The 25,459-nt window shown below is 35.1% G+C and overlaps 1 protein-coding gene across 4 annotated transcripts in view; it reads left to right on the top strand.

Moving 5' to 3' along the window:
* LOC149776139 (uncharacterized) overlaps positions 1-25,459 on the top strand; it is a 332,110-nt gene that overhangs the window by 195,648 nt on the left and 111,003 nt on the right. For all 4 annotated transcript variants that reach the window (XM_089942420.1, XM_089942418.1, XM_089942419.1 and 1 more), the window contains one exon: positions 20,534-20,639. In XM_089942420.1, the coding sequence (XP_089798546.1) occupies positions 20,534-20,639 (106 nt within the window). The remainder of the gene's footprint in view (positions 1-20,533; positions 20,640-25,459) is intronic.

Genomic DNA, 25,459 nt, shown 5'->3' with positions numbered 1-25,459 from the left:
GGTACCACGTGATCTGTCGTCTCATCAAAACTCGGAAAAACTCGGCAATTTACGGAATCGTGGTATCTTTCACGCAATATAATCGCTACCCGCTTACGATATTTAATTTATAAACATTGCAGTCGAATTAAAATCTGTAGAGAATTAAATACGTAAAAGGAAAATTTTGATTTCTAGTCTCCTTTAAACAGACAGTTTGATATATATATATATATATATATATATATATATATATATATATATATATATATATATATATATATATATATATATAGTGGATAGGAATGGCCCAAACAGATTTAATGAATATATTGGATAGAAATGGCCCAAACAGATTTAATGAATATAGTGGATAGAAATGGCCCAAACAGATTTAATGAATATAGTGGATATAAATAGCCCAAACAGATTTAATGAATATAGTGGATAGAAATGGCCCAAACAGATTTAATGAATATAGTGGATAGAAATGGCCCAAACAGATTTAATGAATATAGTGGATAGAAATAGCCCAAACAGATTTAATGAATATAGTGGGTAGAAATGGCCCAAACAGATTTAATGAATATAGTGGATAGAAATGGCCCAATCAGATTTAATGAATATAGTGGATAGAAATGGCCCAAACAGATTTAATGAATATAGTGGATAGAAATGGCCCAAACAGATTTAATGAATATAGTGGATAGAAATGGCCCAAACAGATTTAATGAATATAGTGGATAGAAATGGCCCAAACAGATTTAATGAATATAGTGGATAGAAATAGCCCAAACAGATTTAATGAATTTAGTGGATAGAAATGGCCCAAACAGATTTAATGAAGCTGAATTTAGAATGAAAACAGAACATTCTTTTTATGAACTTTTAATTGTGTTCCAACTCTCACCCTTACCAAATTGCACTTTGGGATGGACTATTCAGCTCCATAGAATTTTAGTTGTATTCCCCACATTGTTCTTTCATTGTAAGAGATTAATGTAAATTTACTGGGCACATGGTATTATTGTATTTGTTTTAATTATAAACTTGTGGAAACAGTGTAATATTGAAAATTCATTGTCTTTTAATTTCTAAATACTATTGACCAGACCTGTACAGCAGCACATAACTTGATTTATACTTCTTTGTGGAGAGAACCATATGAGCAGTGTCATTATTTTGAAGTTCATGCGCTTGAAACGAGCACACCAAGGGAATAAACTGCTACTTTTATTATTGGGGCTTCTAATCTAAGCTGTTAAAAAAACTGACAATGCATCAGTAAAACCTTTTCCCCACCTTTTTTAGTTAATGAGAACAGCTTTGAAAAGATAATTTGACTCAACATTTTACTTTTGAATTTCAATCACTCATGGCCTTCCAACCTATATATCCTCTATTTTAGATTTACCCATTCCAACCCATATATCCTCTATTTTAGATTTACCCATTCCAACCTATATATCCTCTATTTTAGATTTACCCATTCCAACCCATATATCCTCTATTTTAGATTTACCCATTCCAACCTATATATCCTCTATTTTAGATTTACCCATTCCAACCCATATATCCTCTATTTTAGATTTACCCATTCCAACCTATATATCCTCTATTTTAGATTTACCCATTCCAACCTATATATCCTCTATTTTAGATTTACCCATTCCAACCCATATATCCTCTATTTTAGATTTACCCATTCCAACCCATATATCCTCTATTTTAGATTTACCCATTCCAACCTATGAATCCTCTATTTTAGATTTACCCATTCCAACCTATGAATCCTCTATTTTAGATTTACCCATTCCAACCTATATATCCTCTATTTTAGATTTACCCATTCCAACCTATATATCCTCTATTTTAGATTTACCCATTCCAACCTATATATCCTCTATTTTAGATTTACCCATTCCAACCTATATATCCTCTATTTTAGATTTACCCATTCCAACCTATATATCCTCTATTTTAGATTTACCCATTCCAACCTATATATCCTCTATTTTAGATTTACCCATTCCAACCTATATATCCTCTATTTTAGATTTACCCATTCCAACCTATATATCCTCTATTTTAGATTTACCCATTCCAACCTATATATCCTCTATTTTAGATTTACCCATTCCAACCTATATATCCTCTATTTTAGATTTACCCATTCCAACCTATATATCCTCTATTTTAGATTTACCCATTCCAACCTATATATCCTCTATTTTAGATTTACCCATTCCAACCTATATATCCTCTATTTTAGATTTACCCATTCCAACCTATGAATCCTCTATTTTAGATTTACCCATTCCAACCTATGAATCCTCTATTTTAGATTTACCCATTCCAACCTATGAATCCTCTATTTTAGATTTACCCATTCCAACCTATGAATCCTCTATTTTAGATTTACCCATTCCAACCTATGAATCCTCTATTTTAGATTTACCCATTCCAACCTATGAATCCTCTATTTTAGATTTACCCATTCCAACCTATATATCCTCTATTTTAGATTTACCCATTCCAACCTATATATCCTCTATTTTAGATTTACCCATTCCAACCTATATATCCTCTATTTTAGATTTACCCATTCCAACCCATATATCCTCTATTTTAGATTTACCCATTCCAACCCATATATCCTCTATTTTAGATTTACCCATTCCAACCTATATATCCTCTATTTTAGATTTACTCATTCCAACCTATATATCCTCTATTTTAGATTTACCCATTCCAACCTATATATCCTCTATTTTAGATCTACCCATTTCTAGACCAGTCCTATAAAGCAGTTAACGTATCATACTTAATCTCTGGTACTGACCTGTGAAAGCCATTCACATAGAAAAAACAACACAACTCAAAGCCAGACTAAAATTTCCACCTAAATGCTGACATATACAAAATACAGAATAAATTTATTTATGATGCATTATTTGAATAGAGTTCATTTTAGGCAGTTCCATTTACCCATATTTTCATCTTTGGCATAGGATAGGAGTCTCTTTAATGGCGCCCATGGGGCAAATAGAAAAGACCCCAGAACATAAGATTAAAGGTCATAATGCATGAGTTTAGACTGACTGAATCAAGCACATTCCAAGCTGGCTTACTGAAATAGAATGTACTCATTGCCAAAGAAGCACAAGATCATCAGTTTCATTGGCTGATATAGATCTCTTAATGATTTTGATTAGCTTGGCTATCAATTGAGAAAACATGGTCAGTGATCCTGGATTGAAAATGTAAAGAAGAGAAGATGCAATCTTCAGCAAAAACACTGCTGCATTTATTTCAACAGAAGTATGCAAAAAAGCTAAATTCAAATGTTCGAAGTTAATTTTGGATGGAAATTGTTATTGAAGCATGAGGATTCCAATCCCATTATGGAAGGCTCACAGCAGGGGATCGATAATGAAAGGCCCAGAGGAGTTTGAATTTTCTTGAATAATCCAAAAAACAGGTAAGGATATTTGTGACCCCTATTTTGTTCTCTAAACAACCCCACATTATGGCCTTGGAGGTCCCTTGGGTGGAGAATATTGTTTTCCATTTCTGGATAGAAAACTGGAAGCTTTAGATTTAATTTAAATGAGTTCAATTTACAAAGGAATGGTATTTTGGCACCTCCAGTAATTCAGTTACTTTTAAGTAATTGGGTTCCATTGCCCATGAGGGATATGTAAAAAGTTCTGACTTTCAGCTTTCTAACCTTTTTTTTATTGGAACTTGTCAGTATATTTCATGCTAATAGGTAGAGAGAAAAAATGTTCCATGAGATGATCAGCAGCTGCAGATATGAATATGCATGAGATAAGAACTGTGTAAAGAATACAGTGTAAAATTGGTGCCTTTTTGGACACACATAGACTCAGTCTATCAAGACCAACTTCAACAAAATCTGTGGATGGAATTATTTGTAATCTTTCAAGATGGCTTCATAATTTTAAAGATGGTCATGAATCCATGGAAGATAACTCTCCTACTGGAAGACAGTTGTTTGTGATTGGTGAGTTGGAAGTTGCTGTTATGAAAGGGGCAATTAATGAAAATGTTCGATACACAGTTGAAGATATTTCTGTTATCACTGGAGTTAGTTCATTAGCTGCTACATATTGAGGAGCTCAAAATCATTTGTGTAGCATTGGGTCTGCATTTGTTGATGGCTAAACAAAAACAGACTTAGGATGAAATTGTCAAACAGATACTTGCCAAGTATGAAATAAGTGACAAGAACTGTGTGAATGAGAGTGTCATAGGTGATGAAATATGGATTTACTCTTTACAACCCAACTTAAGAGAAAATTATAAAGTCTGGATTGGAAAATGAGCTGAGATCATGAATCACTTGATGTGTTTGGACTGTAAATAGAGTTTTATGTATTATTTTTGATGCAAAAGACCCAGGCATACAGGAACCTGTACCTGACTATGCTAATGTTGCTGGGCATTTGTATGCCTCTAAAGTGTTGCCGAAAGTTGGGGAACTTGACCAAACCCTCCATCTTTGTACAGATACCCAAGGTCTCTATGTAGTCCATAACAACACACTGCCACATAAATTTCTCATTGTGACAGATCTTCTGAAGGAGCACAGCATCTAACCTTTGCAACATTTTCTGTACAACCCTGCAAGTTCCATTTGATGTTTGGCTGAATCGTACTATCAAAAGATTTGCTGAGGGACAGATGATTTGAAAGCCATCATGCTGGGAAGTGAAGTTTTTAAGTGCTGGAACAGCATGCCATAAAGTGAATACAAAATGTCATTCAGTCATTGGATAATCAGACTGAGAAAGTTTGTGCATTTGGAGTATTCATAACTTTTTAAATACCCCATCATAGACCAAGACACTTGGCTTGTGCTTTGCATGAAATGCCAGATCAGCACTTTTTGGTGACCTACATAACTGAAGTAATGGTATATTTTTCTGAGCAGGCAAGATATATTCATTCTCAACAAGGTATCTTATAAATTTTATTCCATTTAAAATGTGTTTTTTTCTTTTTGAAATGATAGGCTGTTGTGGTGAATTCCTTATAACCTTTGAAGCATAAATGAAGTAAAAGGGCAAAATAAATATATCCTTGCATGTCGCCAATTTGGAAGTCATTCCTCATTTGAATGTGTAACTGGTGGGCACAAGAAACAAGGACATGTCTATACAAGGGACTCTGTGGGATGGTGTCAGAAACAAGACCAGCAGAACATGCAAAGTCTGTCGTTGATAAGGAGTGTGGACATAGAAAGAGCATTCATTAGTTTGTCTATCTTCCCTTGTGCAATCTTGTATATCTCTTTCATTTTAACATTCTGTTTCACCTGAGAATAATGGTATCTTTCCATTAAAGAAAAATATCACAGTCTCTTGAATGTCCTTTATGGACAAGTTTCACTTTATGTGTCATTTGTGACTCGGCTTTCAAGCTATTTGTGTTTAATTTATCCCACTCTCCTTTGTTCCAGTACCATTTTGATGTCTAGGTGACATCTTTCCCCGCATTCAGAATGTCCTCATGTATTTTGATATAATCTGAATAACTAATTACTTGTAGTCTTTGAAAGAGATTAGGGGTTATTTGTAGTGATATTTTCCACTGAGATTTAGATAAGCAGCGTGTCATTAATTTTTATCAGACTGATTGACAAAAAATTAAAACAAAAATTCTGAAATAATTGATATGCAGAAGAATTTCATTTAAAGCATTTAGTTCAAATTGTGAACATGTTACATATAAGTAAGCATGGTCCATGTTTTATGATGTAAGTAAGCATGGTCCATGTTTTATGATGTAAGTAAGCATGGTCCATGTTTTATGATGTAAGTAAGCATGGTCCATGTTTTATGATGTAAGCAAGCATGGTCCATGTTTTATGATGTAAGTAAGCATGGTCCATGTTTTATGATGTAAGTAAGCATGGTCCATGTTTTATGATGTAAGTAAGCATGGTCCATGTTTTATGATGTAAGTAAGCATGGTCCATGTTTTATGATGTAAGTAAGCATGGTCCATGTTTTATGATGACACGTTTGATCAGCATAAACAGTGCTATTGGTAAAAGTTCTGGACATTGAATACATGTTTCAAATGCTAGTGCTTTATTACATTGGAGAACACTAGCTGTATGTAATATAAACATATAATCCAGTGCACCATGAATTAGTAATGCTGATTTAGCTATTTTACATATTTAAAAAGGTATGATTATTGTCTTGATGAGTAAGACTGGTCTGATATCATACGTTTCTCTTTGGAATTGTCACAAAATATATCAGATTTCAAAAACACAGTTCCAAACCAGGGAGTAACAGACTCAGTTTAAATAATAATTTTCTAGAGTTCGGCTTCCCAGGCTTTTTTTTTGTAGACAAATATCTGATAGGATAAACTAAGAATAGATCTTCATAATAAAACATATGCATTGATAATAACCTTCAACAATGTATCTACAATCTATGAAATATTTGCATTTTTAATTTTTAATGTAATTTCTGTAGCTTTTGAATGGTTGTTGCTGTTGTTGTTGGGTTTAATGCCATTTTTCAGCACACGATAGGCTATACATGGCGGCCAGTATTAATGGTTGAGGAAGAACCCAGGAAAACCCCGGAAAGAACCACCGACCCAGGAGAAGCTACTGGCAAGCTTTCTCACATAGCCACATTAGCCGAATCCGAGACTCGAACCCACACAACAGAGGTGAGATCGCAGTGATCCGTAACGGAAGGTGCTTTAGACCACTAGGCCACTCGAGGCCCCCCTTTTGAAATGGAAATAAAAGAAGAAATATTTCAGTTTGTGTAGCCTCAGACTACTGTAGTGTGTAATATTAATGATGACACATGCAAATTGGTGTGATGTCATTAAGGGTATAATGAATAGATACTGAAAGTTGTGTATTTCAAATTTGTCAAGCTGCAAGGATATCCTTTAGGATAGTATACATTTTCACTGATTACTGGATGACATTACCTTTCTTTGGGAATTACACCTGTTTCAGCAAGCACTGTTAGAGTCACAATATGTCATGTGAACTACTAAATATTGTACTGATTCTCTCTCTCTCTCTAAATGACAAATGTTCTTCTATAGTTCCACCAAGACAACACCATAGAAAAACATTATTACATTTGGAGAAGGTATTGATAGAATAATGAAAAACATGGGCTTGAGGGCAGTTAAAAATGAGCACTATTTACATCTTAGGGTAGTTCTTTAAGAAAGCTCATGGGACATTCTCCCACCCCAAATTACAAGCGTCCCCAAAAATGTAACAAATCCCCTTGAGGGAACTGAGGTACAGATTAGTCTTCCTGACAGTGTAATCAAGAATAGAACTTCCTCAATTAGACACAGTCATGACTAAATAACCGAGCACATAAGAGGTTTGAAAGCTGAAGACCTGGACTGGAATTGCCCCAAGGCATTAGGACTGGACTGGTATAATTAAAGAATTGCCCCAAGGCATTAGGACTGGACTGGTATAATTAAAGAATTGCCCCAAGGCATTAGGACTGGACTGGTATAATTAAAGAATTGCCCCAAGGCATTAGGACTGGACTGGTATAATTAAAGAATTGCCCCAAGGCATTAGGACTGGACTGGACTGGTATAATTAAAGAATTGCCCCAAGGCATTAGGACTGGACTGGTATAATTAAAGAATTGCCTCAAGGCATTAGGTTTCTTTTGTCCAAGTGTTGTCTTAGCTATTTTGTGTGGTGAGGTGTCAGCACATAAAAGATCCTTAGAACAAATATGTGTAGCCGAAGTCCTAATAAACAAAAAGCTTCTAGGAACAAGAAGTCAACTTTTTTATCCTGGAACACATGTTTGAGGCCATATTAAATATTACTGTTGGACTTATCAGTTATGTGTTTATGTATTTGTATACAGCAAACCTACTTTGATATCAGTTAAAATTCATTTTTTAGAAGATTATAGAGTGACATAAAACAATGTTGTTGACAACATTAAAAATTGTATATTGTTTTAAAGAAATTTAAAAAATAAATAGTTTGAGAAAAAACTAATGGAACATGGGAGGATTTTACTTAAAATTAAGCAACAGTGAATCTAGTACTGAATATGACACATTTTACTTAATGCTTACTTTGCTGTTAATCTTTAATGCTTACTTTGCTGTTAATGTTTACTTTGCTGTCACTACTTGTTATAAATTCTGTGAATCTTTTACTAATATATTTTGCATTGATCTGGCAGCTCCGTTTGTTTTGGGGATCCTTGGATTGTTAATGTATTAGACTGATGAGGAAGGGATTTTTTCTTCCCATTCAAGATTTCACAATAGTTTTATTGCCGTTCTAAAAAAAAAGTTGTATGTAGCCAGAACTGCATTGCTGAGAGATTTCAGCCTGTCAACAAATGAAGCAAAAATTGTACAAAGTTTTGACCAACTCTATGTTGATTATCTGATCGGTAATTACTACATATGGTAATTACAGCATATCTGATTGGTAATTACTGCATATCTGATGGTAAGTACAGCATATTTGGTTGGCAATTATTGCATATCTGATTGGTAATTATTGCATTACTAATTAGTAATTGTCTGCATACTCAGATGCATATGAAGTTAAAGTCACTGGAAAATCTTTAAGCAATGGACAAGAATTGTGTGAAGGACAGGTGGCTAAGTGACTGAATCATGTTATAATATATATAAATGGCAAAATAACATTACAATATTTCACTGGTGATAAGACCAGACGTCCTGTTATTGTATATCCCTGATGATAAGACCAGGTGGCCAGGCTAATAAAATTTGTCCAAAAATTGGAGGTGGGCTTATTATCAGACATAGATGTTACTAGTGAATATTGGCCAATATTTTATAATAAAAATGGGTGGTATTATCATTAAGTAAGGGATTATCATAGGATAAATATGGTATATTGTTCACAAGTTTGCAGCAGATTAGTTTGTATGCATAAGCACTGTATATACTCTCATATAAGTTGGCTCCAAATGCAAACTGTATTGACCCAGAAATGCTGGCATATTATGCATTGATAGATATAAGCTTATGCAGTTTTTTTTTAAGGAGTGATAGTTAGAAAAGCAACATAGAACCTAATTTATCAACACTTATACTTATTTTGTAACAAACAAAGTTTGGAAGAGTTTCTTAGTTTAAAGCTACAAAAGTGATATAATATTTGATAAATTCTGAAAACCTGTATAAAACTTGTATGGCTATCCTCATGAAATAGTTTTGTTAACACTTTGCAGCAAGTGTTCATTTGAGGGTTAAGTTTGTACAGTATTGATTGTCCCTGAAACTTCCAGAACCATCCCTTGGAAATTTTAAAGAGAAAAGATGCTTGCTATTTTTCCTTGGAACTGAGAACTTTATGCTTTCCTGCAAAAACTTGGAGAGATTAATTTTTCAATTGAGAATGCTTTAAACATTCAATTTTATCTGGGAACCACATCCCCTTATTAAGCTTAGCGGATCAGGATTAAATTTATCTGCTGTTATTACTACATTCCCATCAACGTTTGAAAAATTCACTCTATTCCGCCCTAATAATAACAATTTAAGAAAAATTTAATTGTATGACACTTATTTCAAATGGCACAAAATTGTCTCTGTATCATTTCAACTTTATAAATTTTCAGGTACTTAAACCCTAAAATTCACCTTGCCTTTTCTATCTGTCTGACTGTTATTACAGACTCTAATTAAAAATCAATCACACCCTATGCCAGGTATGTTAAAACCACTGCAGGCTAGCAATTTAACACAGCACCTAGCCCATTCATCAATTTTAATTGTTGCATGTCTCGCTGACTGCAGCTAATGTACTACATGATGTCTAAAAATTTGCTCTATTATACTTGAGTTTCTTTGTGGTGTTGGTATGAATATTCAACTGACAAAATACAGCAATGCATTTAAATTAAATCATTAATGAATTTTTGCATTAGCAGTTACTTTTTATTTTGTTTCGAACTGCTATCTTTAAAAGAGTATAAAAAAATCATGCAGCTTGTACATTGTTATTATTATGATATCACAACGAAGATGGTGCAATTTATTGTGTCATGTATATAAAAACCTGCAACAATACAGAATTCAAAGTGTGACTTCGTGTTCTTTGACTTTTTGTCCTACATGTAACTCATAATAGTGAAATTCAGATAGTGACTTTTTGTCCTATAACCTTGTATCCACCCATTACTGATAGCTCTTGTCTCAAGTACATAATCAGCAATTAAGCCAGAAAATTTGGAAATTATTTGTTTCGGTTTGCTTTTGTAAAACTTTTGCATATGAGATACGTGCATCTGACAATTTTTTTTAGATGCAAACAAGAAGGTGTTTGTAAAGTGTGTGTGTGATTTGGATTTTTAACGTACCTTTAACAATTTTTCAGTCATATCATTACGATGTCTGCAGTGTGGCAGTTTATAGTGATTTCTAGCACTTGGGCATCATGCTGCAGACATGTAGCATGATATCCCACTCAGTCACATTATCCTGACACCAGGCCGATCAGTCCTAACACTGACCTCTTAATGCTGAGCGCCAAGTGAGGCAGCTGTTAGTACCATTTTTGTAAATCTTTGATATGACTTGGCTGGGGATCAAACCCACGACCTCTCGCATCCGAGGCGGACGCTCTAACCACTAGGCCACTGGAGCGGTTGTGTTTGTAAAGAGATCATCTCATGGAATCAGTGATTATATATGTGGGTTAAATGCAGCTTGAAGGACGTGTACAAAAGCAGTGACATCTGTACTGTGTGGCATTGTCTCTGAGAAAGCCTAATGAAAGATTGACATTTGCATTGGCACTATCAGGGTGATGGTTTGGCCATTTTGAACCTTACAGTTTACAACATCTTCCATATGCCTGCCACATGGTGGTGCTTACTGTTTTGACTCTGTGGTCTTAAATAAACTAATAAAAAGAAGCAAAACCGATAAGTTGTGTAAAACTTAACAAATATTTAATTCTCTAATTACAAAATGAAAATTGATTTCAAAATTTGCCAATTCCTATTTATAGCTCATTGCAATCTATAGTCATGCACCCAAAGACACAATATAGATATACATAACATTGCCATGTTGTGATGTCCATCCATCCATCCTTCTGTCTATTACCATTTCATTTCCACACAGTAACTCAAACTGTCCACCATTTATAGATTAGTTACCAGACTTGTGGATGGCTTGTCCTTATGATAAGGAAGAACCTTTTGATTTTATAGCAGAAAGTCAAAGGTGAAGGTCACTGACTGAAACAAAATGGTTTCTGCATATTAACTTGAGCCCTTCACAGTCTACATGTCCAACTTTTATGGACGGCTTTCATTTGGAGTAAGTAAAAACCCTATTGGTTCCTGGTAAAAGATTAAAATGTTAGTGTCTCTGACCAGAAAATAATGTTTCTGCATAATAACTTTTGTTGGATGGCTTGCAATTTTAGTTTAGAAAGGTAAAGGTGACTGAGAAAAGAAACTTGGCTTTTGCACAATAACTTGAGTTCTTTATCAGATTTGGTTACCATACTTTTTGAATGGCTGGTATTTTGGATGAGGGTAAACCCAGTTAAGATTGGTTACCACACTTTTTGAATGACTGGTATTTAGGATGAGGGAAAACCAAATTAAGATTGGTTACCACACTTTTTGAATGGCGGGTATTTAGGATGAGGGAAAACCCAATTAAGATTGGTTACCACACTTTTTGAATGGCTGGTATTTAGGATGAGGGAAAACCCAATTAAGATTGGTTGCCACACTTTTTGAATGGCTGGTATTTAGGATGAGGGAAAACCCAATTAAGATTGGTTACCACACTTTTTGAATGGCTGGTATTTAGAATGAGGGAAAACCCAATTACGATTGGTTACCACACTTTTTGAATGGCTGGTATTTAGGATGAGGGAAAACCCAATTAAGATTGGTTACCACACTTTTTGAATGGCTGGTATTTAGGATGAGTGAAAACCCAATTAAGATTGGTTTCTGCACAACAGCATTAGTTTTACATCACATAACTGAAGCAGACTTTGTGGACAGCTTGCACATGGACTAAGGATTTTTTTCTATCACTTTTGGGGTGAATGGTCCGACTCTATGGTCACAGTAACTGAAAGAAGAAAGATGGTATATGCACAGTAACATTAGTTCTAAACAGGTCTGGACCAGACTTGGTAAATAGCTTACATATTTGGTAAGGAAGAAGCCCAATTTTGGGGTCAATGTTCATTGGTCAAAATTAATTATTTTGAAAGAAGAAAATTAGTTTCTTCACAAAATATTGTTATCTACATGGAAAACTGTTATACACAGGGCAGGTGTATAATTTACTGTTCGCTGTACATATTTTATTTAGGTAAATGGTGATGCTGTAAAGAAACCAAACTGTTTTCTGCCCAACTTTTTACAGCTTAGAAGGTAATTTGAGCATTAATAATCTCAGAATTCAACATGTTTGGCACATTTCATTTATTTTTAGAAACTAATGATGTGTTAAATAGCAATTGAAAGAAGTAAATTGATAGAAGACTTCCACAATGCCTGATATACAAACCTTGTTGTAGGACATTCTTCTTGATTGAAATTTTCAAACAGTGGAGCATTGGTTCCTGTAAGGGACTCTTGTGTATCGATTGCTGTGAAACTCTACATGTTATGGGAGCATTGGTTCCTGTAAGGGACTCTGGTGTATCGATTGCTGTGAAACTCTACATGTTATGGGAGCATTATTGAAAGATGTACATGTTGTCAGATCTTTAACAATTCAGATGGAGACCCTACTGCTGTACATAAAATACCAATTAGGAGTACGTGGTGTGCAAAGGACAGTCATAGTGATTTTAGTAATCAAATCATTTAGGTAAAGCTATTAAACGTGAGTCTTCATAGTTTGCAGTCTTAAAAAATGTAAACTTTTAAAACCCAACTTTATTATATTTCTCATGTTTGTGAACAAACTTGTTTGAGGAAAGAAAATGTACCGGTAGTCACTATGATAAAATATGACGTCAGGAAGGAATACCTTTTATTCATTTTGTCCAAATTTTAAAAAAGAAGTAAGTTTCTTAAACCTTTCTGTTGCTGGAAATCCCTCCATTGCAAAATGACAAACCTTATTAGCCACCAATAATCACAAAATCTTGAAAAAAATTTGCCAAATATGTTATTCTAATAATGAATACAATTTCATGATCATTGTGCTATTTGTGGATTGAAATTTCTCATACATCATAATGATAAACTATTTCATGATCAGTGTGCTATTTGTGGATTGAAATTTCTCATACATCATAATGATGTACTATTTCTTCCATTTTACAACTTTTGTACACTCCAGTGCAGTTTATTTTGTTCTAAAAATGTTATATTTATGTACCCAAATAGTATATTTATGTACCCAAGTGATGCCATTTTTCCTCCTGATGTTTAATTCTCTAGCTCTGATTGTAATGGTTGATCAGTGTCACCTTAAAATTCTAGCAGTTGTGGTATTCTCATATGCCACCTGTGTGTGGCTTGATATTTAATTTCATTAATTGAAGTTTTTTTTTTGGTGTTCTAATCTATTTCAGAAACTAGTCTTTATTATAGTTTTCATTTTACATTTCACCTCAAGTATAACATGATCTGTATCAATGGCAGACAACTTGGGAGGAATGTTTGCTAAAATATCATTATGAATACTAGTTATATGCTTTGGATCAGTGGTATCACACAGTTATATGCATTGGATCAGTGGTATCACACAGTTATATGCATTGGATCAGTGGTATCACACAGTTATAAGCTTTGGATCAGTGGTATCACACAGTTATAAGCTTTGGATCAGTGGTATCACACAGTTATATGCTTTGGATCAGTGGTATCACAGTTATATGCATTGGATCAGTGGTATCACACAGTTATATGCTTTGGATCGGTGGTATCACACAGTTATATGCATTGGATCAGTGGTATCACACAGTTATAAGCTTTGGATCAGTGGTATCACACAGTTATAAGCTTTGGATCAGTGGTATCACACAGTTATATGCTTTGGATCAGTGGTATCACACAGTTATATGCTTTGGATCAGTGGTATCACACAGTTATATGCTTTGGATCAGTGGTATCACACAGTTGTATGCATTGGATCAGTGGTATCACACAGTTGTATGCATTGGATTAGTGGTATCACACAGTTATAAGCTTTGGATCAGTGGTATCACACAGTTATATGCTTTGGATCAGTGGTATCACACAGTTATAAGCTTTGGATCAGTGGTATCACACAGTTATAAGCTTTGGATCAGTGGTATCACACAGTTCTAAGCTTTGGATCAGTGGTATCACACAGTTATATGCTTTGGATCAGTGGTATCACACAGTTCTAAGCTTTGGATCAGTGTATCGCACAGTTGTATGCTTTGGATCAGTGGTAGCACACACCACATTGTTAACTGTTAATATTGAAAATATTTTTACATTTACCTGTTCCTAGCTTTCTAAACATTTTCCAAATGGTTAGAGGGTCGACCTTATCACTCAAATATTTGTTTAGAGTAATCTTTCTGAGGCTACATATTTCTATCTTTTATTTCTTTACATCTTAATTTTGTTTCATTTTCCAGTGCTTTAGCTCTATTCCTGGTTGTCATAGCATTCAGAACTTGAGATACTGTCCATGCCATTTGTTGTGTCTGTTTTAACTATCTGCTGTTCCACTTCATTTGTGATATATTTCATGCAGGTGTCAAGGGTATCCTTAAGGTCATTAGTCATGTTTGTAATTGTATCCCAGGGTACTACATATATCACAGATGATATTTTAGGAATACTAGTTACATAATAATTCAGAAAAGATAAGTTGCATAGTTCAATGTTTTATACAAGTTTTGTTGAAAAATGAGATGATAATTTTACAGAAGTAGAATTTTAATGTTGCAATTGTATGCTAAGGCTTAGACCTATATTCTGTTAACATATATTTACAAGTAGGTGCATATATCTGTATTCCATGTTGTCTTTTGGGAAAACAAGCTATGAGATGATGGTCAGTTATTTACTGGAAGATTCATGCCTCAGATTGACACTGAAAAAGTACACATATTTGAGGCTCATTAGCTTACCAGAAAACTCTTATGATGTTTAGTCCAAAAAATGGTGCAGATCTGATAACTAATATGGCTGCCAACTTGAAAATCTTCTAATGACTACTCCCAAATGAATGATTATATTAACATGTGGTTTTTACAAAAGACTTGTTACAATATTATATTGGTTCTAAATTAAAATGGTGCTGTTCCTACATTCAGTCAAAAGGATCGTCAGCTTGAAAATAAAGTGACTTTCTCAACAAGCAGTGGCAGAAAACTTGTGTATGATAAATGGGTACTCTAAAGGTCATTTTATTACCAGGGTAATTATGAATGGGTGGATAACCAGGTACCTGTTAACAGCTTTATTTCCTAGCATGCACATGCAAATACCCTCCTCATACATACAGAAATTTGTATTCACAAGCTGTTACATGTCAACTATTTATGAATGATATCAGGCCTCTTTGGGCCTCTTGTTCATTGATGGAGTTGTGTCTCCTAACTTTGCATTATTCAGTCATGACCATCAATTATTCAACAACCTCTGGAAGCATTTCTGTTTGATCCTCTCTTTGATAGCTGTTAATATTTTTCTTTGTTCTTGATTGTGTCAAGGACCAACTTAATCTACTGGAGTTGGGTAGCCAGAGTCAGAAGTGAGAGGTTATTGTAAAACTTTGCCAATTAATTGCTTCATAATTTTGGCTTTGCTCTTTTAATTTTTGAACTTAATTGATTCAAACAAAACTTTTACATAGTTCTAGGTAGACCTTGACTAGATTTGAATTTTACCATTTTCCAATAAAAATTTGAGCTGTGGCCCCCATTTTATATAGATATTTGTTGATCAATTAAATCAGAATTATTTTGGTCAGTAACGTTTGAAAGATTTCATGCACTGAAGCAAAATGAGACTTCACATTAAGAAGACACATCAGATATATTTCACAGAGTTATGGCCCCTACTTTTGACTAAAATCTTTGCCCTTTATTGGCATCATATTGACAGTGAATGTTTGTGGTATTTTTTACATTTATTATATCAGTTGTTCATTACTTGGTCAACCTTTTTTACAACCTACCAGCCTTCTGGCATTTCTTTTTGCATGGTCTCAAAATTATATAATGATCATGCGTATTAGCATACAAACTCTGAAGTCTCCGGAAATGGTGAAGAAGGATTTGCATACATGCACCCCCCATTTATCCCTGGACAGGTCCCCATATTTTGCAAAGTATTGCAGGTCCCCATATTTTGCAAAGTATTCAACTTGGTTTGTGTGCTTTATGGTGCCTCATACTTAGCATAGAAAAGACTTGTAAATGTCTGATTTCTGTTTCAGTTGATTGGCATACATGTTAAAAGTTGATAGAGATGTGCTGGAAATGCATAATATTGATGCTTAGGAACACATAAAGGCTTTTGAAGGCTACAATTCCATGCACACTGCAGCAGATGTAACCGTAGATGATGTCAACATCTGTTACTCCAACACTGTCTCTTTGTGTTGAAAAACATCAAAGAAAATGTAATTTATTTTGCCATATGTTGTTGACAAGAAAGAAAAAATGCTATTTTATTAACAAAGTTACAAATGTATCTGAAAATGTTCATACACCAACAGTCTATAAAAATTGCAATTATCTACAGCTCTAGTTGTCATGGAGCTTGCAGGGTGGTGTGTTATCTATTGTCCAGTGTCTGTCTGTCCATTAGTATAAATTTGTTATTGATACTTCTACTGAAATACTTCAAGGAATGCTGTCAAACTTTACACACATTCATTCCAGGGTCTTGTTGTTCCTAAATAAAATTAGTGCCTCATGGACATCCATTATGGCCACCAAAGCAGCCATCTTGAAAATCTAGCTATTGCTACTCCTAAATTAATTATAAGCCATATTGGGGTTTTCACCATAATTCTTGGTTGGTCCTAAATCAAAAAGGTGATGATCTGGCATCCAGTATTGTCACCATAACAGTCATCTTGAAAATCTTGTTATTGCTACTCCTTCTGAATGGCAAGTCATTTAGACATGGTACTTCACCAAAAGACTTTTATGATGTCGAGTCTGAAATGAAAATGGTGACAATGATCTGACGACAAATATGGCTGCCACAGTGGTCAGCTTGAAAGAAATGAATGGTCATATCAGCAATGGGTTTTCACAGAATGACCTTACAATGTTTTGTTGATACTAAATTATAAAGGTGTTTTTCTTGCACCTAATATATGGCAGTCTTAAAAATCTTTTTTTTTTGCTACTTAACCTGATGGAAAATCATTTTGACATCGTGGTTTTCATTGAATTTTGACATCGTGGTTTTCATCGAATTTTGACATCATGATTTTCATTGAATTTTGACATCGTGGCTTTCATCGAATTTTGACATCGTGGTTTTCATCGAATTTTGGCATCGTGGTTTTCTTCAAGGTGTAGACTTGGTCCTAAATGAAAATGACTAACCCTCAATATGGCCACCATGATCTTGAAAACATGGATGACTTTATCACAAGCTGACTTCTTATGTTGAACTAAATGAAAATATTCCCATTTGTACATCCAATCTGGCTGCTTTGAAGCCTGTCTTGAAAACCTTGTTGTCAGTACTCCCCAGAATGGATGAACATTATAACATCATGGGGGTTTTACACAGAACTTATAATGATGTCTACTTTTTTTTTTAAAAGAAGAAAAGGGTGCCAGTCTGATATCCAGTTTGTGTACCACCACAGATAATTTGACAATTTTGTTGTCGTTGACAGTGTTTCCCTAAGGGGTGCAAGATTGAGTGTCTAAAAATCCCCTTGGTGCCTAAACTATGTCAGCGTAAGTAATAAACATAAACCTTGGTGTGACTGGTAGGGATCTCTGACACACCAATGAGGGTTAAAAGAAACAGTATTCTGTAGAATATCTAGTATAGTTTCAACACTCCACAGTGAAAAATAAAGAAAATATCTTGAATTCCTGGAAATTATTTTTGCCCCTTGTAGAGTGTTAGGGGCATCATGTTTCATGAGTAAGTATGCCTGGCTTGTGACTAAATGGATGTAGGTTTAAATCTTGCCCAGTCCAGGCCATATTGGCCATGGTAGTATGTCCCAGAGCAGGGCATATTACTCCAGTTTTCATGGCATTATTTAACTTTTCACTCATTGATGTGCCATTTTCACCAGGCATATATGGTAATGGTAAATTCCTTGTGATGAATAATGGTAATCAGCTCAGTCTCCCATGATAATATTTTTGAGCTGTTGCAGGGTTTTGTCTGGGATGTGCCTACTGTATTGACCCAAATGTCTAACACACACAAATGCAGTCAGTATAGAACCAGATCAGCCATGGAATAGTGCACCTGCAGGTCAGGATCTACACTGTTTTGTTCTACTGTGATTTGCAGCAAACATCATAGACTCTGATCTGTTGGCACATTATGTAGTGATAGATCTTGATCTTGCTGAGTTTCTCTAAGCATTATTATTATTATTATTATTATAGATGGATTTATAAGGTACATGGAACTAAGGATTCTGTGGATGTTGGTCAGTGTTTAGGACACATAGTTATGTTGTTGTATGATGAGCTTGGATGTTTGACCAGTCTGATTTTGTTTAGGGTATACGGTTCCCACTAGCTAGAGTGAAATCAAGAACTAGGTTTAAATGGGAATTTCTGACATTATATTAATAACATACAAGGATATTCTCACCCTCATGTATAAACTGTTAATATGAGGGACGCAATGAATGAAGAGACCACAACTTTTTTGTTGGTACTTTAATTTTATGGATTCTTGTTTGTGATGTCTTTAAAGTCATAATTGTTGCAACCATGAAATCCATGTTCCATGTTTGGCACAATACAAGTAATAGTGAATTCACAATACTCCAAGGGATCTTTCATTGATATATTGTATCTTTTCTTGAGACCAATCAGCTTTTATTATGATGCTAAGGAGTAGGAAAATCATTCCTTTTGAGTATGATTGTCCCATCCAATCCCACCCTTCAGGTTCAGGGATAATGAATTGGCCCCTTACACTGTCCCATCCAATCTCACCTTTCAGGCTGAGGGAGATAGAATGGGACCCTTACACTGTCCCATCCAATTCCACTGCTGCTGACACAGACACAGAATGGGCCAGTTATGCTGTCCCATCCAGTCCCACCCCAGCAGGGTCAGGACATATAATATGCCCATTACACTGTCCCATCCAGTCCCACCCTTCAGTTTCAGGGATATACAATGGGCCCATTACACTGTCCCATCCAGTCCTACCCTTTAGTCTCTGGTACATTGAATGAGCCCATTATGCTGTCCCATCCAGTCCTACCCTTTAGGCTCAGGGACATTGAATAGGCCAATTATGCTGTCCCATCCAGTCCCACCCTTTAGGCTCAGGGACATTGAATTGGCCCATTATGATGTCCCATCCAGTCCCATCCATTAGACTCAGGGACATTGAATGGGCCCCATTATGTTGTCCTATCCAGTCCCACCCTTTAGACTCTGGGACATTTAATGGGTCCATTATGCTGTCCCATCCAGTCCCACCCTTTAGGCTCAGAATGGGCTCATTACACTGTCCCATCCAGTCCCACTCTTTAGGCTCAGGGACATTGAATGGGACCATTATGCTGTCCCATCCAGTCCTACCCCAGCAGGCTTAGAATGGGCTCGTTACACTGTTCCATTCAGTCCCACCCTTTAGGCTCAGGGACATGTAACAGGCCATTATGCTGTCCCATCCAGTCCCACCCCCGGCTCATTGGACTATTCTGCATAGAATAAGAGGCAACTAGTAGAGGCAGGATCATCCTGGACTTGTGACTCCTATGCTATGCCATAAAATACCAATCAAAACCTGTCCTATCCTATCCCAAGTCCATTGTGAATTTCATTTCTACTCAGTAAATTTGTAAGAATTTCATGGATTAAGACCAAATATAGTATGATGCTTAAGAAAACACACAAGTTTCATTTTCATCATCTTCTGATCCAGTTGAATGGAGTTATGGCCCCTGCTTTACTTAGCACTTTGCTCTTTGATTACATTATATTGGTATGTAATAATGTTACAGCTTTATATTATGAGTTAAGGTTACAGGATTAAGTTAACAAATTGGTGTCCATGCATACTTTACACTAAGGGTAAAAAGGTAGAATTTCTTATTTTTGGAGCAGAGTCATGAAGCAGCCAAGATTAACTTGGACATTTAGACTTAATTATTTGATCCTCTGACCTCCTTACTGCTGCCGTTTACATCCATTGGTTCCAAATTAGTTTCTTTAATGAGATATTTATTGCCATTTATCCAGAGATCCTGAATCCTTGCTGTTTCCTCTGTGATTTGGGATGATCATTGAGGTATTTTGTTAATACTGCAAATGCATTCTTTATTTGTAAATTGTAATATTTTCTATTGGTCTTTACAGGGACTGGACCCAGGGGAGACAGGCACGGTTCGTCGCCGTAACAAGACAGTGGTGACCCCAAAGATGGCCATGGAAAGTTTCCGTCTGTCATTCCTCAGTAATGATGGTAAGTTGAATTGGTGATAGATGGACAGTTGTTGAATATTAGGTTTTCAAACCACATGGTTCGGTTTGTAAGAGTGATGCCAGTCCTTCCCATCAAATCAATCACGTAAGTGCCAAATACAGTGTAATAACCACAAATGTCTTAATAAGTGTACTAAAAAACATTTTAGTCGTAACTTGCATAAAACATAACAATTACTGAAGGAACATGTAATGGAGGCAACCTTTTTGCCCTGGGATGTGTCCCATAGTGGTGTAATGGAGGCAACCATTTTGCCCTGGGATGTGTCCCACAATGGTGTAATGGAGGCAACCGTTTTGACCGGGGATGTGTCCCACAATGGTGTAATGGAGGCAACCGTTTTGCTCTACAATGTTGTCCTATGATGATGTCCCAGTTGGGAAGGTCTTGGAGTTTTGAAGAGAGTGTGGTTTGTGCCAAAGATAAAGTACTTTTGGTATTTACCATTTTTTGGCTTTATTTTTGTTTGGTTTTTGAGATACTTCAACTTCCTTGGCACTATTTAGCAAGGATTGTGCTGATGTGCCTATTAAACTTTTAACATATGTGCATACAAATGTAATATTTTATCATGTTCTCTCAAATATCTCGTGTGGACTTGTTTAGGTTTCACAAGCCCATCAGTTACTGTCCAAATTATTCACCTGTGTGAGATGTCACAATAAATGTACATTAAACATATAATGACCTATTAGGCATGTAATTGGAGTCTGTTCACCTACACTTTTGAGGAGCAAATGAGACAGCTTTGTTAATCCTCCTTTTATTATCAACATGAATAGAAGATATGGGGCCAATGGTAACTTAAATTTTTCTTAAGAGGCCAGGTCAGATTTTGACAGGCAAATATTAAGCATGGTTCCTTTTTTTTTTTTCTTTTTTCATTTTTTTTTTTTTTTAAGTTAAAGTATGATTTTTGTTCTTTGGTAATTTCAAACATTGCATTCCATCTAATGTAAATAAAAATAGAGACCTTTCTTTAGCAAAATAAGATTTGGACTCCTAAACTTTTGATCTTTTTAACAAGGTCTTCATCTGAAAAATGATGTCTGGATTAGAGTCACATGATCATGTTAATGTTGATCATGTGATTGTATCCACTTGTACAGCAGTGTGATTTGAATCCCAAATCATGGTTCAGCACTGGCTCCTTGTCCATGATTTCAATAGATTCCCTTATTTTTCTTGTTAGGGTATTATTCTGTCTGTCGAGTACTCTGATGTTATCCCAAGAGGAAGCCTGGGTCTTTGCAATGTTTACCAACTGCTGTCAGGAATTCTCTGTTAATGTACAAGACTGGAATTCACACCTTTGTACAGAACGATCATGTCACATGATCAACTTATTTTGCTACAGAAAGGTATTTATTTTTAGTTTCTTAAGCTGCAAATGGCTGCAGCAGGTAACAGTATTTATTCTAGAATGTAATCCATAATATTGAATATAAATAAATTTAAATTAAAATTTTGGTCTTCATTTGAGTTGGATCTTTGTGTGATATCAGCATATTCTTCCCTTGTCCAGATTTCCTCTGATCTGTTGTCAGGGTGTTTAAAAGTAGAATATAAAAAAACGGGAACCATTATGTAACCATTAACCATGGATCCAGGATTAAATATGGGACTACAGTGATGCAAACTGAACTGATTATGATTGTAGTGTCCAGATTCCATATTTAGAGATGAATTTATTTCACTACTACAGATGAACCAAGTATATGATAAGTTATAGAAATAACAAGGACATGTAAAGATAGTGTCTCATGACTCGTATTTGGCTTTGCTGACTTGCAAGCAAGGTCACTTTCAAATATGCCCTTTTCATGAAACAATATTAAGTGTTCAGGTTAAGAATAAAAGTATGATTTATTTTTCTTTAAATCCTGAAAGGTATACTTTATTTTGATTTTTTTGCTCACCTGGCAAGAAGGCCAAGTGAGCTTATGGTGTGTCAGTGCATCTGCTGTGCATTGTGTATCAGTCCGTCAGCCATGACTTGTTACCACACTGGAGTCCATATTTCTGATTTCAGCCGGACATGGAGATTATGGATTTATAACATCATAATCTTTTCCAAGTTTAATAATGAGTGAGACACATGGATATTAATGAGATGATAATGAGCTTGTTACCACTCTCGAAACCATATTTCTGACCTGACTTTGATCAAACTTGAAATGTGGGATTATATCATCAAGATTTAGGATTGGTTTGATGATGATTAAGATCCATGCAAATTAATTGCTAGCACTGAGGAGTCCAAAATAGCTGTTTGCATATTAAACAAGAGAAGTAACCTATGATCAGATCTATTGAGAATCATACATTTTGCTTTTTGAAGAGAATTCTTCCCATTGGAAAACATTTGAAAACTTTAAGAAATGAATCTAAGATACAAGATATATTAATTTCAATCAAGCATGTTACCATTATTGAACCATATATCCAGATACTAAAAAATAAGTACTTTCTCAGGATAATGTGATTGGTGGGGACATCATGCTACATGTCTGCAGCATGATGCCCCAGTGCTAGACATCACTATAAACTGCCACACTTCAGACATTTTAGTGATATAACTGAAAAATTGTTAAAGCTTCATTAAAAATCCAAATCACACACAATCACACAAAAATTTGTGAAAGTCACCTGCTGGAAATGTTGACAGTTTTATCAGAAATAAACATGAACCCAGCTTTTTTTGCTGCTTTGTGTCAAATAGGAATTGATGAGCATTGACTGCTTTGTGTCAAATAGGAATTGATGAGCATTGACTGCTTTGTGTCAGATAGGAATTGATGAGCATTGACTGCTTTGTGTCAAATAGGAATTGATGAGCATTGACTGCTTTGTGTCAGATAGGAATTGATGAGCATTGACTGCTTTGTGTCAGATAGGAATTGATGAGCATTGACTGCTTTGTGTCAAATAGGAATTGATGAGCATTGACTGCTTTGTGTCAAATAGGAATTGATGAGCATTGACTGCTTTGTGTCAAATAGGAATTGATGAGCATTGACTGCTTTGTCTCCATTTGTACGCTGTCCAGCAATAATTCTGAAGGAAGTCTGTAATCACATGTTGACTTGATGCAATACTGATGACCAGCAATAATTCTGAAGGAAGTCTGTAATCACATGTTGACTTGTACTGATGACCAATACTGATGACCATTGATTTTACAGTTATTGGCATGGTTCACTGATTAATTTCGTCAACTGCCTCAAGATGAAAGGTTTTTGGTTTGCCATTACCTTTAACAAGCTTACAGCTCGTTTTGTTTTGGCAATTGCCTGATTACCATTTGTTGTGCGTGTTAGCTAATTTTATTGCTTCCAGTTGACAACAACTTCCATTAATCCACATGATAATTAGCATAATGAAAGTGGTTTCACAGCTAGATGGTTGACTACTTGACCAATATCTGATTACCCATAAAACAGTATATAGTTTATATTCCAGCTTCAGTTTTTCATTTATTTTATTTTTTTCATTGACTTTAAACTAAATGTGTTGATGTCATGACATTTGTTTTTTGCTTGGCTATTTAAACTTAATTCTGAAATATGTTGTCCAGAAAATTGGGACATCCAAATATTTGGGTTAATTAAAGTATATAATTTGGCGCAGTAAGAAACTTCCAAGGTTTAAATTGAATAGTGTGTAAGGTGAAATTGAGGAACATTTATAAAATAAATATATAGCAAAATGGTCTTAAATAAACTAACATTATATATATTTCCAAATGAATTGGTCATGTTGAGGTTAAAATTGCTAAACAATGCTTGAAATTCACTAACATCTTAAAATTGTATTGCTATTTAAGAAGTTTTAAAATATTTATATTCATTATTTTATGGCATTTCATATATTAAAAGTTGTTAATCACACAATAATTTATGTTTATATTTGGTATTAGTGGCCTTTAATTAAAATAAACAGTAATCAAATATGCTTTTCTCTGAACCACTTCCAGACTTATTTATTATCATTAACCAAGATCCTCCCATTTTCAGGGTGCTGGTACCAGAAATTTTTTGGCCATAAATTAAAATATAAAAATTCAGGATTTCCTGAATGCTGTAGCCAGACTGCATTTCATTTCATTCATATCTATTAGCGTAGACAAGTATGTTTTCTCACAATATTTTGTAACATTTACTGGACAGACTTAAAAACAGGATTCAGTAATGGCCGTGTGGTCTAAAGTGCTCTCTTTTCCGGATCACTCCCATCTCACCTCTGTCTGGTTGGGTTCAAGTCTCAGGCACGGCTAATGTGGGTACATGAGAAAGCTTGCCAGTAGCTTCTCATGGGTCGTAGTTCTTCACAGGGTTTATCAGGGTTCTTCCTCCACCAGTTATACTGGCTGCAATATATAGCCTATCTTCTGCTGAAAAAGGGCTTTAAACCCTACAACAACAACAACAACAACAACAGTAATGGCAACCATGTGTGCTGATTACTGATCATCATATGTTCAAGGTTACAGCAAGTAACATTAGACAAATGTAAATTATATCAATAATCATATGGAGATTGTGTAACTGTTGTAACTGTTGTAAAACATTTGTTGTTGAGCAATACTGATAAAGTCTTTTCTCAGAGGAATACAGTTGGTTCATGCAACTATAATTCAGTTTTGTTAAATGAAAGGGGAAAATGAGTTTTCAGAAATCTTACTCTGATGAACCAGTCCAATGTTTTCCTGCATAAAACCAGAAATACTTATTATTCCTAATAGACTATTTCTTAGGCCTGAGAGGCAGTGTGGCAGTTGGGTGATAGGCAGTGTGGCA

This window comes from Sinohyriopsis cumingii, chromosome 18 (assembly GCF_028554795.1).
Source record: "Sinohyriopsis cumingii isolate HCF-2022 chromosome 18, ASM2855479v2, whole genome shotgun sequence".
Lineage (NCBI taxonomy): Eukaryota > Metazoa > Mollusca > Bivalvia > Unionida > Unionidae > Sinohyriopsis > Sinohyriopsis cumingii.
This window is presented reverse-complemented; position numbering and strand designations above follow the sequence as displayed.